This window comes from Aptenodytes patagonicus, chromosome W, assembly GCF_965638725.1.
Source record: "Aptenodytes patagonicus chromosome W, bAptPat1.pri.cur, whole genome shotgun sequence".
NCBI lineage: Eukaryota > Metazoa > Chordata > Aves > Sphenisciformes > Spheniscidae > Aptenodytes > Aptenodytes patagonicus.
The window spans coordinates 12,640,442-12,659,978 of record NC_134981.1 but is presented as its reverse complement, the minus strand read 5'-3'; the positions used below and the strand labels follow the sequence as shown (position 1 = coordinate 12,659,978).

At 41.8% G+C, this 19,537-nt stretch overlaps 1 protein-coding gene across 1 annotated transcript in view; it reads left to right on the top strand.

The window, feature by feature from the left end:
* LOC143172099 (protein mono-ADP-ribosyltransferase PARP8-like) overlaps positions 1-19,537 on the top strand; it is a 119,095-nt gene that overhangs the window by 77,685 nt on the left and 21,873 nt on the right. The window contains 1 exon segment of the mRNA XM_076361350.1: positions 16,020-16,112. Coding sequence (XP_076217465.1) covers positions 16,020-16,112 — 93 coding nt within the window.

Below are 19,537 nucleotides of genomic sequence, written 5' to 3'. Positions count from 1 at the left end.
AAACCAGGACAGTATCCACCCCTTATTCTATACCGTCTACGTCATGCCCAGGTCCCCACACTTCCCAATACATTTCCATTAATCACCAACCCTTTTCCTGTTTTTGATATATATATATATACACAGAGATATCATTCCCTTAGTCTATGGGCCATCCCTCTAAAACGTTCGGTGAGTTCATTTAGTCCATGACTTTGGGCTCCATCTGTCGTAATAATCTTCCAGGGCAGGAAAGATGGGGATGGTATGCGGTGTTGGATTGTTTCATGTGGAAGTCAGTTCTGGTACCATCATCACTGTGCTTTGCTCGGTTTCATCAAAGTTTATTCGCAATTAATCTGGGTGATTCTTATTGTAATATCATTAGTATGGCATATAATATTATGTAGCGCTTAACATCACGTAATTCAGATCATTGGCTATTCTCACCCAAAATCAAATCCCCTTGAGGTACACATCGGACTTCCCCATCCTTCCGCATTATCCACCAAGTGCACCCAGGTCCTTGAGCAAAAGCAATCCCACGGATGGGTTTGCCTTTGCCCGAGGCAAGAATAACCCAAATTGTTTTCCCCAGCATATTTTTTATGATGTGCACTACAGGGACTTTATTCCCATCTACAGTACCTAAAAGTTCTGACTGGGCAGGGCCTGCTCGATTGGCAGATCCCCAAGTGTTGACTAACCAGGTGGCCTTTGCTAAATGCGTATCCCAATGTTTGAACGTCCCGCCACCCATTGCTCTCAGTGTAGTCTTTAACAGTCCATTGTATCGTTCAATTTTCCCAGAGGCTGGTGCATGACAGGGGATGTGATACACCCACTCAACGCCGTGCTCTTTGGCCCAGGTGTCTATGAGGTTGTTTCGGAAATGAGTCCCGTTGTCTGACTCAATTCTTTCTGGGGTGCCACGTCGCCATAGGACTTGCTTTTCAAGGCCCAGGATAGTGTTCCGGGCAGTGGCATGGGGCACGGGATAGGTTTCCAGCCATCCGGTTGTTGCCTCCACCATTGTAAGCACGTGGCGCTTGCCTTGGCGGGTTTGTGGGAGTGTGATATAATCGATCTGCCAGGCCTCCCCATATTTATATTTCAACCATCGTCCTCCATACCAAAGAGGCTTTAACCGCTTGGCTTGCTTGATTGCAGCGCATGTTTCGCATTCATGGATAACCTGCGCAATAGTGTCCATGGTCAAGTCCACCCCTCGATCACGAGCCCATCTGTATGTTGCATCTCTTCCTTGGTGGCCTGAGGTGTCATGGGCCCACCGAGCTAGAAATAATTCACCCTTCTGTTGCCAGTCCAGATCCACCTGAGCCCCTTCAATCTTAGCAGCCTGATCCACCTGCTGGTTGTTTTGATGTTCTTCAGTGGCCCGACTCTTGGGTACGTGAGCATCTACGTGACGGACTTTTACAGCCAGGTTCTCCACATGGGCAGCAATATCTTGCCACAATGTGGCAGCCCAGATGGGTTGGCCTCTGCGCTGCCAGTTGCTCTGCTTCCATTGCTGCAACCACCCCCACAGGGCATTTGCCACCATCCATGAGTCAGTCTAGAGATAGAGCACTGGCCACTTTTCTCAATCAGCAATATCTAAAGCCAGCTGGATGGCTTTCACCTCTGCAAATTGACTGGATTCACTTTCTCCTTCAGCCACTTGTCGCATAGGACTCCATACAGCAGCTTTCCACCTCCGATGCTTTCCCACAAGACGACAGGACCCATCAGTGAACAGGGCATATTGCTCCTCATTTTCTGGTAGTTCATTATACAGTGGGGCCTCCTCAGCACGCGTCACCTCCTCCTCTGGCGATATTCCAAAATCTTTGCCCTCTGGCCAATCCATGATCACTTCCAGGATTCCTGGGCGACTGGGGTTTCCCATTCGAGCCCGTTGTGTGATCAGTGCGACCCACTTACTCCACGTAGCATCAGTTGCATGATGTGTACAGGGGACCCTCCCTTTGAACATCCAGCGTAGCACCAGCAGTCGGGGTGCCAGGGGGAGCTGTGCTTCAGTACAAACCACGTCCGAAGCATCTCGAACCCCTTCATATGCTGCCAATAACTCTTTTTCAGTTGGAGTATAGCGGGCCTCGGATCCTCTGTATCCCCGACTCCAAAACCCTAGGGGTCGACCTCGAGTCTCCCCTGGTGCTTTCTGCCAGAGGCTCCAGGTAGGGCCATTCTCCCCGGCTGCGGTGTAGAGCACATTTTTTACATCTTGCCCTGCCCAGACTGGCCCAAGGGCTACCGCATGGACTATCTATCTCCTGTTTAATTTGTTCAAAGGCTTGCCGTTGCTCAGGGCCCCATTTGAAATCCTTCTTCTTCCAGGTCACTTGATAGGGAGGGTTTACGATCAGACTGTAATTTGGAATGTGCATTCTCCAAAAACCCACGACGCCTAAGAAAGCTTGTGTTTCCTTTTTGCTTGTGCTCCTTTTTCTTGTTTTCCTTTTATTGGTGGAGACATGGCTGTTATTTTGTTGATCACATCCATTGGGATCTGAGGACGTCCATCTTGCCATTTTATTCCTAAAAACTGGATCTCCTGTGCAGGTCCCTTGACCCTACTTTGTTTTATGGCAAAACCGGCCTTCAGAACGATTTTCTTCCCTTTCTCAAAAACTTCTCCTGCTGTGTTGCCCCACACGATGATGTCATCAATGTATTGCAGGTGTTCTGGAGCCTCACCCTGTTCCAGTGCAGTCTGGATCAGTCCATGGCAAATGGTGGGGCTGTGTTTCCACACCTGGGGCAGTCGGTTCCAGGTGCACTGGACGCCCCTCCAAGTGAAAGCAAACTGTGGCCTGCACTCTGCTGCCAAAGGGATTGAGAAAAACGCATTAGCAATATCAACTGTGGCATACCACTTGGCTGCCTTTGACTCCAGTTCGTATTGAAGTTCTAGCATGTCTGGCACAGCAGCACTCAGCGGTGGCGTGACTTCATTTAGGCCGCGATAGTCTACTGTTAGTCTCCACTCTCCATGTGACTTTCGCACTGGCCATATGGGACTCTTAAAGGGTGAGCGGGTCTTGCTGATCACTCCTTGGCTCTCCAGTTGACGAATCAGCTTATGGATGGGAATCAGGGAGTCTCGGTTGGTGCGATATTGCCGCCGGTGCACTGTCATGGTAGCGATTGGCACCTGTTGGTCTTCGACCTTCAGCAACCCCACAACAGAGGGGTCCTCCGAGAGACCAGGCAAGGTGGACAGCTGTTTAATTTCTTCCATCTCCAAGGCAGCTCTACCAAAAGCCCACCGGTACCCTTTTGGGTCCTTGAAATACCCTCTCCTGAGGTAGTCTATGCCAAGGATGCACGGAGCCTCTGGGCCAGTCACAATGGGGTGCTTCTGCCACCCATTCCCAGTTAGACTTACTTTGGCCTCCAATACAGTTAGCTGATGGGATTCCCCTGTGACCCCAGAAATACAGATGGGTTCTGCCCCTATATATCTTGATGGCATTAGGGTACACTGTGCACGGGTGTCCACTAGAGCCTTATACTCCTGTGGGTCCGATGTGCCAGGCCACCGAATCCACACAGTCCAGTAAACCCGGTTGTCCCTTTCCTCCCCCTGGCTGGAGGCAGGGCCCCTCTAGTCCTCATCACAGTACTCGTTTCTCATTTCCTGCAAAAACAAGTCAGAAGTCTCTTCATTAAGATCAAAAGTAAGATCAGCCCTTCTACTCTGTCTAGGGAACTGCCCGCTGGAATCTGGAGCAGCAATTTTCCTGGAAGAACCCCCTTCTGTGATTGTTTTCCCTTGCAACTCATGTACCCGTGCCCCTAGGGCAGAGGTAGGTTTTCCATCCCACTTCCTCATGTCCTCTCCGTGGTCACGCAGGTAAAACCATAGGGTGCCCCGTGGTGTGTACCCTTTATATTCTCTCTCTTGAGCAAAAGAACGCTGACTCCTAATAGCTGAGATATTGGTCCGTACAGGTGGGGAGTAGGACCTATCCTCTCTGAGTTGCTGGACCTCCCGGGACAGTTTCTCCAAGGCCGAGATGAGGGAGGAAGAGAGACTTTCCTCGTATTGCCGGAGTTGGCCAACCAATTCATCCACTGTTTGTTCCTCTCCATCTTTCCAGGTCATCACTGCCAATGAATTGGCGTATGACGATGGTGCGCTCCTTATAAACTTCTGCCACATGGGTCGCGTGCACTTGACTTCATCTGGATCTTTGGATAGCTGTTCATTGTTCAGGTCATCATAAATCACCTCCAGCACAGCTAATTCTCTCAGAAACTGGATACCCTTCTCCATGGTGGCCCACTTGCCTGGGCGACATATGACATCTTCCTTGAAGGGATACCTTTCCTTCACGCTTGACAAGAGTCGCCTCCAAAGGCTGAGGACTCGTGTCCCTTTTCCAATTGCTTTGTCAATGCCTCCTTCCCTAGAAAGGGATCCCAGCTGCTTGGCTTCCCTACCCTCTAACTCCAGGCTACTGGCCCCATTATCCCAGCATCAAAGCAGCCAGGTGACAATATGCTCGCCTGGACGCTGGCTGAAATCTTTCCGTATATCTCGCAGCTCACTCAGGGATAGAGATTGGGTGGTCACTGCCTCGTTTATGATTTCTTCCTCTTCTTCCTCCTTGGGCAGCGGCCGGCCCTCCTCCTCCTGTTCTCGTGATGGCCCTTCTCCAGGGTAGTCTGCCTCGTCCACTTCTTCCTCCGGCTCCCTTCTAGAAGCAGCTTCTTCCTCCCTTACTAAACAAGCCGACTTCCGCTTCCAAGATTTCTTCCTGTGTACAGGGGCGACTGATACCGGCACAGGTTGGCTCTTTGGTTCAGCTGCAGGGCGTGTTGCCAGGGTCGGAGTGGCTGCAGGGCCTGTCGCCAGGGTCAGAATGGCCCCAGGGCCCGTCGTTTTATCATCAGATCCAGAGACCTTCTCTTCCCCTTGAGGGTACTGAATAGTGTTGAACAGGGCTCGGTAGGCATGGGCCAGGCCCCAGCACGTTGCAATGATCTGCATCTCTCTGGAGTTGCCAGGGTGACAGCATACTTTGTCCAAATATTCTACTAACTTTTCAGGATTCTGCACTTGCTCAGGGGTGAATTCCAAAACACTGGGGGTGCCCATTGGCCTAGGTGCTTGCCCATCTTGTCCCACACACCCTGCCACTCATAACTATTTGGCTTTGGGGCAGATCTCTGGATGATATTCTTAAATTGCTTATTAACCTTAGACAAAACCAAAACAATATTCCCAAGAAATACCAATAGAAGTATCTTAACTACCCAAGGATGTTCAAGACACTGAAAAGTTACTGTAATGAAGGAGGAAACATCATAGAAGAAGGTAGCGATGCTGCCATTCTGTATTTTCTCTGTAAAAAAAACACTCGGAGGAAGGACTGTAATTGCTAGTTGTCTCCGTGAATTGGTACCCGAAGTACAGTAATGGCTTCAGTACAGAGCTCAAATACCAGATTAAGCTCAAGGTCAGTGTTTTAGTAACAAACCTCCCAGGCAAAGCATCACTAATCACTGCAGACCACAGCCAACTGCAAAACCCATCACCAATCTCTAACATGTACAGGAAAAAAAAGAGCATGATGCAGATTAGACAAACCAATATCGAGGACAGATGAACCAACATTGTGACCCGCAACTGTTAACAGATATAAGTTCCTTAATGTGCTCTGGTTAATCTGTTATTATCTCAAACCCTTCGAGCCCCACATTGGGCACCAAAAAGGACTGTTGTGGTTTAACCTCAGTCGGCAACTGAGCACCACACAGCTGCTCCCTCACTCCCCCCCCACACACAGTGGGATGGGGGAGAGAATTGGAAGAGCACAAGTGAGAAAAGCTCGTGGGTTGAGATAAAAACAGTTTAATAATTGAAATAAAATGATAATAATAATGATAAAAGAATATACAAAGCAAGTGATGCACAGTGCAGTTGCTCACCACCTGCTGACCGATGCCCTGCCAGTTCCCAAGCAGCGGCCCCCCCCGGCCAGCTTTCCCTCAGTTTATGTACTGAGCATGACGTCACATGGTATGGAATATCCCTTTGGCCAGTTTGGGTCAGCTGTCCTGGCTGTGCCCCCTCCCAGCTTCTTGCTGGCAGGGCATGAGAAGCTGAAAAGTCCTTGACTAGTGTAAGCACTACTTAGCAACAACTAAAACATCAGTGTATTATCAACATTATTCTCATCCTAAATCCAAAACACAGCATTGTACCAGCTACTAGGAAGGAAATTAACCTTATCCCTGCCGAAACCAGGACAGTCATGTCTGGGTGTGTGTATCCTTAATGATGAGTTTCCTTTCTATCTTCTGGACCTTTTTTTCAACAACAAAGAAAGCATATGAATTTATAAAAGCATAGAAAAGTTATTGCTTGAGAAGTTCTTTTTAAATGTGTTTAGGCTTGCTTTTCTGGTGTTTAATGGAGTTTTACGCAATTACAAATAACCCATACTCGTTGATGCCAGTAAGGAATTTGATTCTGTAATCCTCCAGTATGTCAGCCTGACGCCGTTCCTGAACTATAGTGTAGTTTAATTAATTGTCTTGAAATGCAGTTTAAAAAATTCAACAATTGCCATCACACAATAATTGCATTCTTTTGATACTGTAAACTCCCATACCTGGGTGTATGGAGAAGTGCAAAGTCCTGCACCTAGGGAGGAACAACCCCAGGCACCAGTATATACTGGGGGCTGACCAGTTGGAAAGCATCTTGGCGGAAAAGGCCCTGGGGGTCCTGGTGGACACCAAGTTGAACATGAGCCAGCAATAAGCCCTTGTGGCAAGGAAGGTTAATGGTGTCCTGGGCTGCATTAGACAATAAAATTGCCAGCAGGTGGAAGGAGGTGATCCTTCCCCTCTACCCAGCACTGGTGAGGCCACACCTGGAGTCCTGTATCCAGTTCTGGGCTCCCCAGTACAAGAGAGACATGGACACACTGGATAGAATCCAGCAAAGGGCTACTAAGATGATTAAGGGACTGGAGTATCTCACATAGGAGGAAAAGCTGAGAGAGCTGGGACTGTGTAGCCTGGAAAAGAGAAGGCTCAGGTGGGATCTTATTAATGTATAAACACCTGAAGGGAGGGTGCAAAGAGGATGGAGCCAGGCTCTTTCCAGTGATGCCCAGTGACAGGACCAAAGGCAATGGGCACAAACTGAAACACAGGAGGTTCCATCTGAACATCAGGAAACACTTTTCCACCTTTTTCACCTTTTATGAGGGTGACTGAGCATGGGAACAGGTTGCCCAGGGAGATTGTGGAGTCTCCATCCATAGAGATATTCAGAAGCCATTTGGACATGGTCCTGGGCAACTGGCTCCAGGTGAGCCTGCTTGAGCAGGGGTGTTGGACCAGATGACCTCCGGAGGTCCCTTCCAACCTCATTCTGTAATTCTGCGATCTTATTCAGCTTTTACATAGTATAATTTAAGATGTGTTGCTAATGACTATCTAACTATCTGTATGCCTTCCCGAATTCCTCTTTTACAAATACTAAAGCCATTGGTAAAACAGCATCATTGAATGGATTTTAAAGACCTGTGAGACAATTATACAGGACAAAAAATTCTCAAAATGTATTCAATAAGATGATAAAAAACCCCTCTGGGTATCAATAATTTTTCTTGCAGTCAAGAAGTCTCTTTAGAGTGCCATCTTGTGTTGAAACCTCAGACTGAGGCCTCTTTAGAACAAAGCAGGAAATAGTAAAAAAACTCAGCAAAACTAAATATTGGAACTAGTTTCTTTGAAATTTGTACTCTGGTAGAGACATCTCTGCTGTTTAAAGTTTTTCCCATAAAATATGAATGGTAAAATACTGTAAAACAATATTTGAAATACCTGTTGTTTGTATTTAGTTGTAAAAATAAGTACAATCTTGTAATTCTGGTATATGTGTACTTATATTAATAACCTTACATTTTTAGAATGTTTTTCATCCCAAAGTGCTCAGTTATGATTTATTCATTATGGGTGAAATCTTGGCCTCAGTGAGTTCCTGTTGACTTGAATAGGTCTTGGATTTCTCTGTCCTTTGAATATAAGTTTCTTAGCCACCACTGAAACACAGTAGCAATGATGTTCCAGAAACAGTACACCACTTAGGGGTGGGAGGTTTTTGGAGTAGAATAAACATCATTGAACTATGGAGAAAAGTGTAGGTGTACAAATATATTTAGCCAGACTGGAGTTTAACCAAGATGCTTGTGGAATTCCAAGATTCTTGTGGAATAATGCCATGATCCTTCTTATACTTAGCCCACAATATAACCTGGTTTTATCTCTTTTTATGAAAAAAAGCCTCTCCAGTTACAATCAGTACTTCAGTAGAATGGACTTTGATCACTTTATTGTTTACTGAGAGAGTAAAATGGCTGCAGTATAGCTTGTCCTGTTGCCAGGAACTTACCAAAGCTTGCCTTGCCTAGCTAGCACTCCATAATGCTTATTTGCCATCTATTTATGTATCTAGCAAGTAAAAATAATTTTTAAAAAGTGTCTAAGCTGTCCAAGAATGCAGAAAAAATAAAAAGCAGAAAATAAAATCTGGATGGGCCAAAATAAAACCAAACAGAACAAGTGGTATCTCCCATGTCTTACCACTGTGGTATCTCCCACGTCTTTCAGCAGTGAGTTCCACATATCACATGAATATTGTGAGATTGTTCAGAGAGCTTACCTTACAGATTTATAGCGAGACAGGTTATTAAATAAATTATTCCTGCTCTCTGGCAGTGTGCATACCCATATAGAACTTGAGTCAGTAGTTTGACTTCATTTGAAAATTCAGGACACAGGTGTACTTCTTGGTAATTATCTAGTTTTAAAGCAATTCCTAAATCTGTGTAAGTTTAGGCCATAGTATACAATGCTATCATAAAATATTTAATTTTGAATAAGTTTATTTTAATATATGTATTATAGTATAAAGCAAAAACTTGTCAATAAAAGTTATTAAAATACAAAGCTGAATTTTAATTTTAATAAATCAGAGGTTTTTAAATCCACTATGAGCTAGTGCCAGATGCTTCACTCGGAAGTATAAACCATGGCAGAGTAGGCAGATGTGCATTTAACTTGCCTTTCAAAATAATCCTGATCATTAATAATTAAAAATTGCTTAAACTCTGAAGCTTGATGAACTTTATGTTACAGTAAATGGTAATTCTGGATGGTTTCAGTAGTGATTTAAGTACACAAATCATACACTTTTGACTCTTAAATCTTTACCTTGTAATTCTGTGGGAGTGTGTTCTAAGATACACATTACCTAAAACTTTTTATTTTATCAATTTTGAATTGAATTGACCCTTGTGTTATACTATAGGAAATGTAAAAGTCTTAAACTCATAAACGTGCTTTGCTCTAGTCCTCTTACAGAGAATGAGAATTTTACATACGGCGTTTAAGTAGCACTGGTAGAAAGTATACAAGCGCCTCATTAGTGCCTGCCTTCCAGGTACTGTTTTTACCTCGTATGTCAGATCTGTAGATACAACTAAGGTTTCTGTAGCATTTGTTAATTCATCTAAAAGCATGACTAACAGATGTAAGCTATGAGACAGACAGAAGAGAGCCTTTGCTACAGCTCTGGATTCCATTTCAGATGTGGTAATGTTATCCTTATTGGTCCAAAAATAATTGATCCTTTAGATAATACGGACTCAGGTGGTAGAGTATTGGCAACCAATCTTATTTTGCCTTTTCTTATAAATATAGCTAAGAAAGACATTTATCTAAAAAAATCCATAACTGACACAAACTGTGAAATAAACCTCAAAAACTTGAAAGCTCCCTTGCAAACAAAACCTTTACCTACCAGACTCCTTTCCTCTCTCCCTCCCTCTCTCTCACTTACTTCCCCCCTTTCTTTCTCTTTCTCTTTCTCTTTCTCTTTCTCTTTCTCTTTCTCTTTCTCTTTCTCTTTCTCTTTCTCTCTTTCTCTCTTTCTCTTTCTTTCTTTCTTTCTTTCTTTCTTTCTTTCTTTCTTTCTCTCTCTCTCTCTCTCTCTCTTTCTCTCTCTCTCTGTATCTGTCTATCCATGTTTTCAATATTATTGATGCTGTGTTGTATCCTCATCCTTCTGGTGAGTGTAATGAACAGAAAGAGAGAAGTTTCTTCTATGGAAAAACTGACAATCACCATGGTTGAAAGTAGGAAACAGAACAAGGATTTGAAGATACGTTTAATCTCCACTGCCTGTTGCTTTCATTAGGAGAAGTGAGATGGTTGCTAATGGTTTCACCTTTACCATTTGTTACATTTGCTGTAAGTCAGGCTATGAGCCTTCCCTGAGCTTCTCCTTTTAGATCAAGAGTTTTTAGGTGTGTCAGTCATGTTGCAGCCTCATTAGTGTCTGTGTGACATCATCCCTCAGGATACGGGAGAGGGTGCCACATTGCTCTTCTGAGCACAGCTGCAGCACACATTAGAAAGTAGCAAGATAGATCAATATCGGCTATGAAAGTTTAAACTTTTTCAAATTGAAAGAATGTCTGGAAAATATTTTAAGTAATGCATGAGTCCAGGAACCAGAATATGTCATAGTAGCTAGGTGGTTTGCCTCTCTGCCATTCACAGTCACTGCTGTAAGAAGTGACACTTGCATTGTCGCATGTGGAAATTCTGATTGAGCACTTTTTTGTCACAGCAGCAGTTGGGTGGGTGCTACTGAGCATGCAAAGAATGGGGGTGGCTAAAGGAAAACTCCAAAAACCTTACTCTGCTCAAAAAATGCTTTCTGCTTCTGTCAGTACCTTCTGCTTCTAAGCATTTGTGGTCTCAGGTTAACTGTCCAGCTCTTATTTTCTTCTGGCTTTTCCCCACTGGAATAATTATCCTTCTAAATCATCTTTCAGCACCAATGATCTTCACTTAGCTAATAGTTTTGTGGAAGCCTTACGTTAATTTTCTCCTTTGAAGATAAAAATAAAGTGGCTGCTGTTGTTGAAGGGGAGTTACAGCTACCCTCTTCAGGTAGTGGGGAACAAAGTTGCCCAGCTAGTCAGCTCTGCGTGCCTTCAAGGTGATGGTTGTAATCTGTAAAATTCTGCGTGCACCTAAGATGAGATTCACATTCGGAAACGTATACTTAAGTGTATAAATCCTATTTAGTCATGTATTTTCCCTTTGAAAACAAAGGAAACTAGTAATCTGATAGAAGTTGGCTATTGTGTACCTTTATGGATATTGATCCACATCGGTAAGAACATGTCTATACTTTCATGTATGTACACAAAAGTTCTTAGTTCAAGCTTGCTGAATAGTATGTGGACTTGAACCAAAATAAGAGTATCCAGAAATGACATTGGAACAACTTAGCATTTATAAATGTGTTACTGTTGTTGTTCTTGTTTGTTTACTGTAGCTAGGGGCATTTCTGATATTTATGATACGAAGTCAGAACAAGACTGTTCCTGTCCCAAGGGCTCACATCCTATTATAAGAGAAGAGACAGGTGGATGCCATAAAGGGAAATACACTGGCAGTATGCAAAACACTAGCAGCAGTGTAAGAGTGGCCTTGAATCCCAGTTTTACCATAAAGCTTGTGATTTCCTTTAAACTCTGTCTTCTAGAATTGATTTATTAACTTATTTTTCATATGTTTTCATTGGTTCTAGCATGCACAGTTGCAGACAAAACCAAAATACGGAAATGTGACACTAAATAGATAAGTCACCATCATGTGACAAACAAAAGCCCTCCAAATGTTTGCTTCTTAATTATAAGCCAATCTTTTCATTTTGGAGGGAAAGAGATGAGTTTAAATGCTTGAACCTAACTAATGACTGGAGTAGAGGACAGTGAAATGGTCATACCAACATGTCTTGGAACACTCTACTAACACTTGTGGGAAATTTAAGTTAAAAGCTTCTGATTTGGTTAAATTGGGACAAATTTCAGAAACAAGATCCAAAAGTGCTCTTAAAATGGCTGGAGTTCGAATAAGAAGGCATCCAGGGTGGATGTATGAAGGCAGGCTATTGAAGTGTCTGGGTTTGGGTTATTTTCCCCATTAGACTGGCAGAGCCCAGATGTTTTAATCTAATGCAAAACTAAGTATTTGCTCCAGCAAATACTCCAGTTGAAGAGAGTATGTAGAATGTAGACATTATATAGAGTTCAATTTTTGTGTAATTCTTTTTGTGTTTTTTCTTTAACCAATGCCACTTCAAACAGGGATTTAATGATTTCTGAAATTAGATGGAATCTACCATAGAAATGCTTTAAAGATGTAGTGAGTCAAGGGAGACAAATTCAGATGAGAAATACCTTAAATTTTTTAATAGCAAGTTTAAAAATTGGAGAAAATAATCTGGAAATGGTGTTTATTATTTACTAGAATTTTGTGCAGCAAAACTATGTAGCTTCCTGAAGTATGTTGTTGCTCAAATAGAAATGGGTTTGGTGAAACCCATTCCCATTACTGGGAAAAGTTGTTTTTTCTTGTGTTTTGAAGGAGGTAGACAAAGATAGCAAAGCAGTTCCTCTGGTTTTATCACCACATCATTTATTGTATATTATATCATGCTTACTAGAATGTGAGGTTCTATTGAATGTTTTGGGAGCTCTTGAATGATTTTGTGTTCAATTTCAAGGTATTTTCTGTACATGTATTGTCTGAATATTGAAATAGATACTAGGTTGTGAGTAACTTGGAAATGTAGCGATCCATCACTTTTTCCATTGCTTAAAATGTTATTTTATCAGCATTGTCTTGTGAAATCTTTATTCTAAAAAATATTCAGTGGGCATAAAGGTTCATCAAATGCATAAAATCAAAAGAATTTTATAGACCCTAATAGTAATGTCTGTTCCTCTTCAGAGCTCAAATTTTGCTGTCTTGCTTCTCCTCATACCTACAGTTCTCCAGCCTTAAGATCTTAGCCCCAGTGTCCACCTGAGAGAGAAAAGGCCTTTCAAATGTCAAGCATAAGTACAATGACCATTTTCCTAACTTCCCTCTTCCAGATACTCAGACATTTCTGGGATCATAACACAGGAAGGAAAAAAAAAAAAAGAGCAAAGATGACACATCCTGTGTTCCATTTGCCATCTTTAAGTCTCAGGGTAACTTACTTTGTTGAGGTTATAAACAAAATGACAACAATAAGTATTTTCTTAATGCTTTTCTTCATGGCAAGCATGGCTAAACTTATATTGCTCTGCTATTCCAGAGCAATCCCTTGCTCTGGAATAAAAGGGAGTCTGTGTATACTGTTGATTATGATAGTCAAGGTGGTAGTGCCATCATACTTCCCCAACTAAGCAAGTGATTTAACCACCTTCTGAATGTGGAAAACCTAAGAATAATGACAATAATAAATACTTTTTGTCTACTGTGACATGGCACAGTGAATTGGATCACGTTAGGCTTCGTATGCTGCCTAATGCAATGTAACATAGCAGATAAAATAAATCAAATTACTCTATTAGACTTGAAAGATGATAGCTCTTGTAAAGCAACTGCTGTGAGAATGTCAATGCAGTAGATTTCAGATGTTTATTGAAGACTAGAATATTTGAAACCCAACAAATGCATATGAAACAAGTGACTACAAATACAGCAGTATGCTTATTACTCACAAAGCTGTTGCCTGAAATGGAATTCAAATAAATTTTATGTTTTCTTTGTGTGCTCGATAAATTTTTTCATTTCTGCAAGTGCTTCTTAGAGACATTGGCTTGAACTTCAAAGCATACCGCTACGAATGCTTTAGTGATTATTGTGGTAGCTAGACTCAGAATTTTTAGTTATAGAAGTTCAGTAGTGCCTACCAAAGATCGTTTTAAGTTTCAGTGAGTTAGGATTTAATAATATGGATCCAAACAAATAATATCCAAAAAGTATTTTTGATTGTTTTCAACATTGTAATAAAAAGTTATGTTTATTGGGGTCAATTTTAAGGAAGGTTTTAATTTATGTTTCTTTCTTGTATTTCTTTCAACTGTTTGTTCATTTTGAATGATTATAACAATTCACTTTGTGTGATTCATTACTTGAGCCTTTAAAAAGTTGATCTGCTAATTATCTTTCAGTAAATAAGCATGGAGTTGCTGTAAGGGATGTAACCAATTAGGAAGCTTATGAAGACATGCCTATTCTCTTTACTTAAAGCTGTGTTATTTTTTGTTTCTGCTTTGTTGGCTTTATGAAGGCAGAACATTCAATTCTCACTCAATATACAGAAGTTTAATTACGTTGCTTTATTTGATCATTGTGATGGCAAATGTGAATTAAATTTTTCAAAAAGACAGGAAAAAAATGGTTCAACAGCAAGGTTTTTTTATTTTTTTTTTGATATCTGAAAAAAGGGTGCAAGCACCTTTATTTGTAAAATAACATGTGGCCTTCCCAAATACAGTGTTTATTCTATAAAAATATAATGCATTTTCTTAAAGTTTACAAATAGATTGTTAAATTAGTGTGGTGGGTTGACCTTGGCTGGATGCTAGGTGCCCACCAAGCTGCTCTGTCACTCCCCCTCCTCAACTGGACAGGGGAGAGAGAATATGATGAAAGGCTCGTGGGTCGAGATAAGGACAGGGAGAGATCACTCACCAATTACCGTCACGGGCAAAACAGACTCAACTTGGGGAAATTAGTTTAATTTATTACCAATCAAAATCAGAGTAGGATAATGAGAAATAAAACCACATCTTAAAACACCTTCCTCCCACCCTTCCCTTCTTCCCAGGCTAAACTTCACTCCCGATTTCTCTACCTCCTCCCCCCCGAGCGGCACAGGGGGACAGGGAATAGGGGTTGCGGTCAGTTCATCACACGTTGTCTCTGCCGCTCCTTCCTCACTCTTCCCCTGCTCCAGCGTGGGGTCCCTCCCACGGGAGACAGTCCTTCACAAACTTCTCCAACGTGGGTCCTTCCCACGGGCTGCAGTTCTTCACGAACTGCTCCAGCATGGGTCCTTTCCACAGGGTGCAGTCCTTCAGGAACAGACTGCTCCAGTGTGGGTCCCCCACAGGGTCCCAGGTCCTGCCAGGAGCCTGTTCCAGTGCAGGCTCTCCATGGGGTCACAGACTCCTTCAGGCGCATCCACCTGCTCTGGTGTGGGGTCTTCCACAGGCTGCAGGTTAGATATCTGCTCCACCGTGGACCTCCATGGGCTGCAGGGGGACAATCTGCCTCACCATGGTCTTCACCAGGGGCTGCAGGGGGAATCTGCTCCGGCGCCTGGAGCACCTCCTCCCCCTCCTTCTTCACTGACCTTGGTGTCTGCAGAGTTGTTTCTCTCACATATTCTCACTCCTCTCTTCCGGCTGCTGTTGCGCAGCAGTTTTTTTTCCCTTGTTAGCAAAGAGGTGCTACCACCGTCGCTGATTGGCTCAGCTTTGGCCAGTGGTGGGTCCGTCTTGGAGCCGGCTGCCATTGGCTCTATTGGACACGGGGGAAGCTTCTGGCATCTTCTCACAGAAGCCACCCCTGTAGCCCCCCTGCTACCAAAACCTTGCCACGCAAACCCAATACAATTAGCTAAAAATTAAATTAAAAGTAGCTTCTTCGAGAAATTTGTCTTCTGGATCATATTTTTATGTGTGTTCTCAACAGCAGAATAACAATCTGTGAAGAATAAACCTGCATTTATGAAGGGGGTGTGCCCCCATTAGTTTCTGGATTTGTTCTCCATTAATTTTAATTATGTAGGAAGTTTTCAGAGTCTGATAGGACAGTGTTAAGGACATTTGGGTACTATGACTGTAATTTTGATTTTGTAATCTGTTTGGATTTCTTTTAAGTTTAGCCTCTGTGAATACTTACGAGTTTTAGAGTTCTTAACACTTGTTCTTCAGATTATTAAAATGCTTCTCTAATGTATCTTCCTCAATAATTGACATGTATTCATAATTTGAAATTAATGTTGCAGTTAATGTCTGAAGAAAAAAATTAACATTACATGTGTTTGTTTTTTGTTGTAGGTATTGCATGATAAAACCAATAACCCAAAACTAGAACAAAAATATAATTAACTTACTTTCTCTGTGTAGCCCACTGTTTGTGAACGGGAGCTCTGTGTATTTGCTTTCCAAACATTAGGAGTGATGAACGAAGCTGCTGATGAAATTGCAACTGGGGCTCAGGTAGAATTATCTAATGCTTATTACATGTCTGATTTTCTAGAGTATACTCAGTCTTCTCAATCTCTTCTAGTATTTATTTTGACTTGTATTCCCCATATGAGTACTCTCTGGTAAGTATTATTTATTTGTCCATTCTTATAGCTGTAAATACACTGTTTTATGCGTGGCATTTTCAAACAGTACTAATGAGGTGCTTCCATTGTTTTGCTTCCATGTAATTAGCGTAACTCTGTTTTCTTGTTCTGTTGTATTCAATTAGGTCACCTGGGTTGTTAATAAAGGCAGCCATTGTCATTTGGAGATAATTCCCATTTATTTTCACCTCATGAGCCATTACTACTCTGATGCAATTAGTAAGCTACTTCCTGTTCATGGTGTTGGGATGCAGCTATCCACTGAGCATCTGTTGTTTTGATCATTAAATAACAGTGGGAAAGTCCTTACTGATGTTGCTACATAGGTTTTTTTCTCTTTTTTCAAGGATCAGGAATTTAATGTAAGCTTGCTTCCTGACTCTAAGTTCAGTTATTAATGTAGTTATAACCATATCATTGTTTTCTTTCATAACTTTGTATGTGCCTTAAAACAAAGTATTTTAAACTATGTTTCCAAATCACCATTTAGCCTTAGATTACAATAGTTACAGGACTTCAGTAAATTAAAAAAATTAAAAGATCTTATGTTTAAGATCTTTTTAAGTTAAAAATTTACACATCTTATGGAAAAGTGCATTCCTCTGATTTCCTAAACACGTGTCACTCACTGTGCACTTACGTAGTAAGCAACATGGTTTTTGGAAGACCAAATGTTCAGTTCAGTTAACTTTAACTAGTACTAGTGAGTCTAGCTACTGGAACTAAACTATTCAGCTAAGTGCCTGAATACCACCTATGGGCATATCCTCAAATGAAGAAACTTGCAGCAGTGTACACCAGCTTCTGCACTTGAGTATATAACTGTGGGATCTGAACATCAGCTCATCTGATGTCTGAAGACAGTTAGATGGCTATATTTGCAACATCTAGCATGCCAAACTTTGGGATACCTGTGCAAGCTTGTAAGAAATGTAGAGAGGTGTGCTGATAAAGCCCCACCTCTTCCCCAGCCTGAAGTCCTCTGAAGACCTCAGCTATGTGTTTTTGTGGAGCTAGAGTTTTATTTTTTGAATGTAGGCACTTACATGGTATTTAGGTACAAACAAGTAGCTCTCACTTCTTTTTAAATACAGCTGACAGGAGAGGTGGTCCTGATTAGCACTCACTCCGTTTTATGTAGGTATCACTGTTGCAGGCATGTGCAGAGCTTGCTCTAGATTGCTAGAGTACCTCTACATCTACAGAGCTTTGCTGAAGAGTACTGAAGTGATTACAACCTTAATGGTACTTAAAAGAGTTAGATAAGAGGTTTTGTCGATTGTCCTATTGGACCTAGATGACTAAATTTTGCTAAGTCTCACTCTAGTGATAGCATTGCACCCAGCTCACTACATCTGATCTGGTTGAGCTCCCGTTCCTGTTTGCAGAAAGAATTTAACACTTTTAGGGTTTGATTCATCTGAGCTATTTTTGACATTAGTTTAGGATGGTGTGAATCACAGCACAGACTATCAGTCAGCACAGTGGTTATTTTCTCAATCGATTATAAAGAGAGCCTAGGCTGACTAGTAAGAGGTAGGTGTTCACATTGTGAATCTCTACATTTCGTCAGATGAATCTTCCTCCAAATCATTTTGTGTAGTGAAAGAGCCTAAATATAGGTTCCCATTATTAGAAAACACATCCCATTCTTTTTGCTGTGCTTTCAGCTAGTTTCCTAAGGTATACACCCCCATTTTGTCACTCCCAATATTCTGATGGCTCCTTCTTAATAATAAGAGATTGTACTTTCTAAAACTTTCAAGCCTGAACTCACTTTGCCTTATTTTAGTCATGTAGTCAAAACACCTGAAAATTAAATGTCTGATTTGTTAATAGTTCAGACTCCCTGTAGAGAGGCTCTGGAGAGAGAGAGGCACTGTCTGAGAGACTGATGTCGTAAGAGAGAATTGTCATCAGCAAGTGTCATCTTGTCCTCCTTGAAAATATTTAAATCCTAACTTATGTACTTCAGTACCTACTGTTATGGAGAAGTTTGGGCCCAGCTATAAGGACATTTACTAGATCCACAGCACTTCCTATTACCAAGGAACGCATATGCAAGTTTGTATTATAATGTTTGTATTAGACTTACCTCCCAGTTTAAGTTGCTCTGCATTCCATCAGCTCAAAAAACGATCTCAGGGGAAATCAGGGGATTAATTAAGCCTGATCTATGCATGTTTTCCCCCATGTCAGAACAATATGCTGGTATCATGGTAAGAAACAATATAGGAGTCAACAGTTATTTTAAAGGAGGGCTTTCAGATGGTGTTCTAAGAAGAACTGTACCGATTTTAAGACAAAGTCCCGTCATGCAAATCATAAAGCAAGACAACTTTGGGTCACTGTATTAAGAGGTTTGGGGACTCAAACAACTCTTCCCTAGTAGTGTTTTGCAACTGGAGGCTAAGAAGTGCTTCTGAGAAGCAGGGCGTATGAACTCAGGCTCAATTTCATGGTAATACATTTACACAGTTGCAGGCCTGTTGCCTGACCTGGCTGTGTATGCAGACTCCTGGTCTCCTTTGCAAATGCTAATGCAGATGCCCTATTTTGAAACATTCATCACACTTGTAGGTATTATAAATTGGAAAGAAATCAGAGCACCATGGAGGAAGGAATCATTATTTAAATAACTTTATTTTTCAATATATGTGAGATATTTAGTAACTGGAGCTGACAGAATATTTTTAAACTGATGGAGAAAAATTGTCCATTCATGCTAAAGGAGCAGAGGAGGAGAATGGCAACAGTATCACTCACTGCAGCGCAGTTCCTTTTCCCTTTCATCATGATCCTTATTTTCATTCTGCTTCTCTAAAGGATCATCAATTTTTTTTACTCCAAATGATCAGATACAATGGTAGATATATAATAACTTCTAGAACAGCTTGAGCTGTGAGATGAGATCTGATCCGTGTGGAACTGTGGGAGGAACCAGGGATGCCTACTAAGTACGGCTTATCTCAGCTTTTCCTTTCTTTCATGGAAAAGTCTGTTTTCACACAGGAATGTTTTCAGAAGGCACAGAGAAACTGGAGGGAAATGAGCTTATTTGCAGCTAGGTTTTTATGTAGCAACTTTGGATTTCATTATGAGCTGGATTTAAGTTTCACAGTTGCCAGAAAGCTGCATTCTCTCTGTTTTTTGATTGCTGTAGTCTATTTTTAACCTCTGAGTTACAAATTTTGAAACAATTATACAGAAATCTGTTGCTAAGTTGTATATGTGCCTATGTGCACATATGTGAATACATGCCTGTGTACACATTACACACATGATCTTACG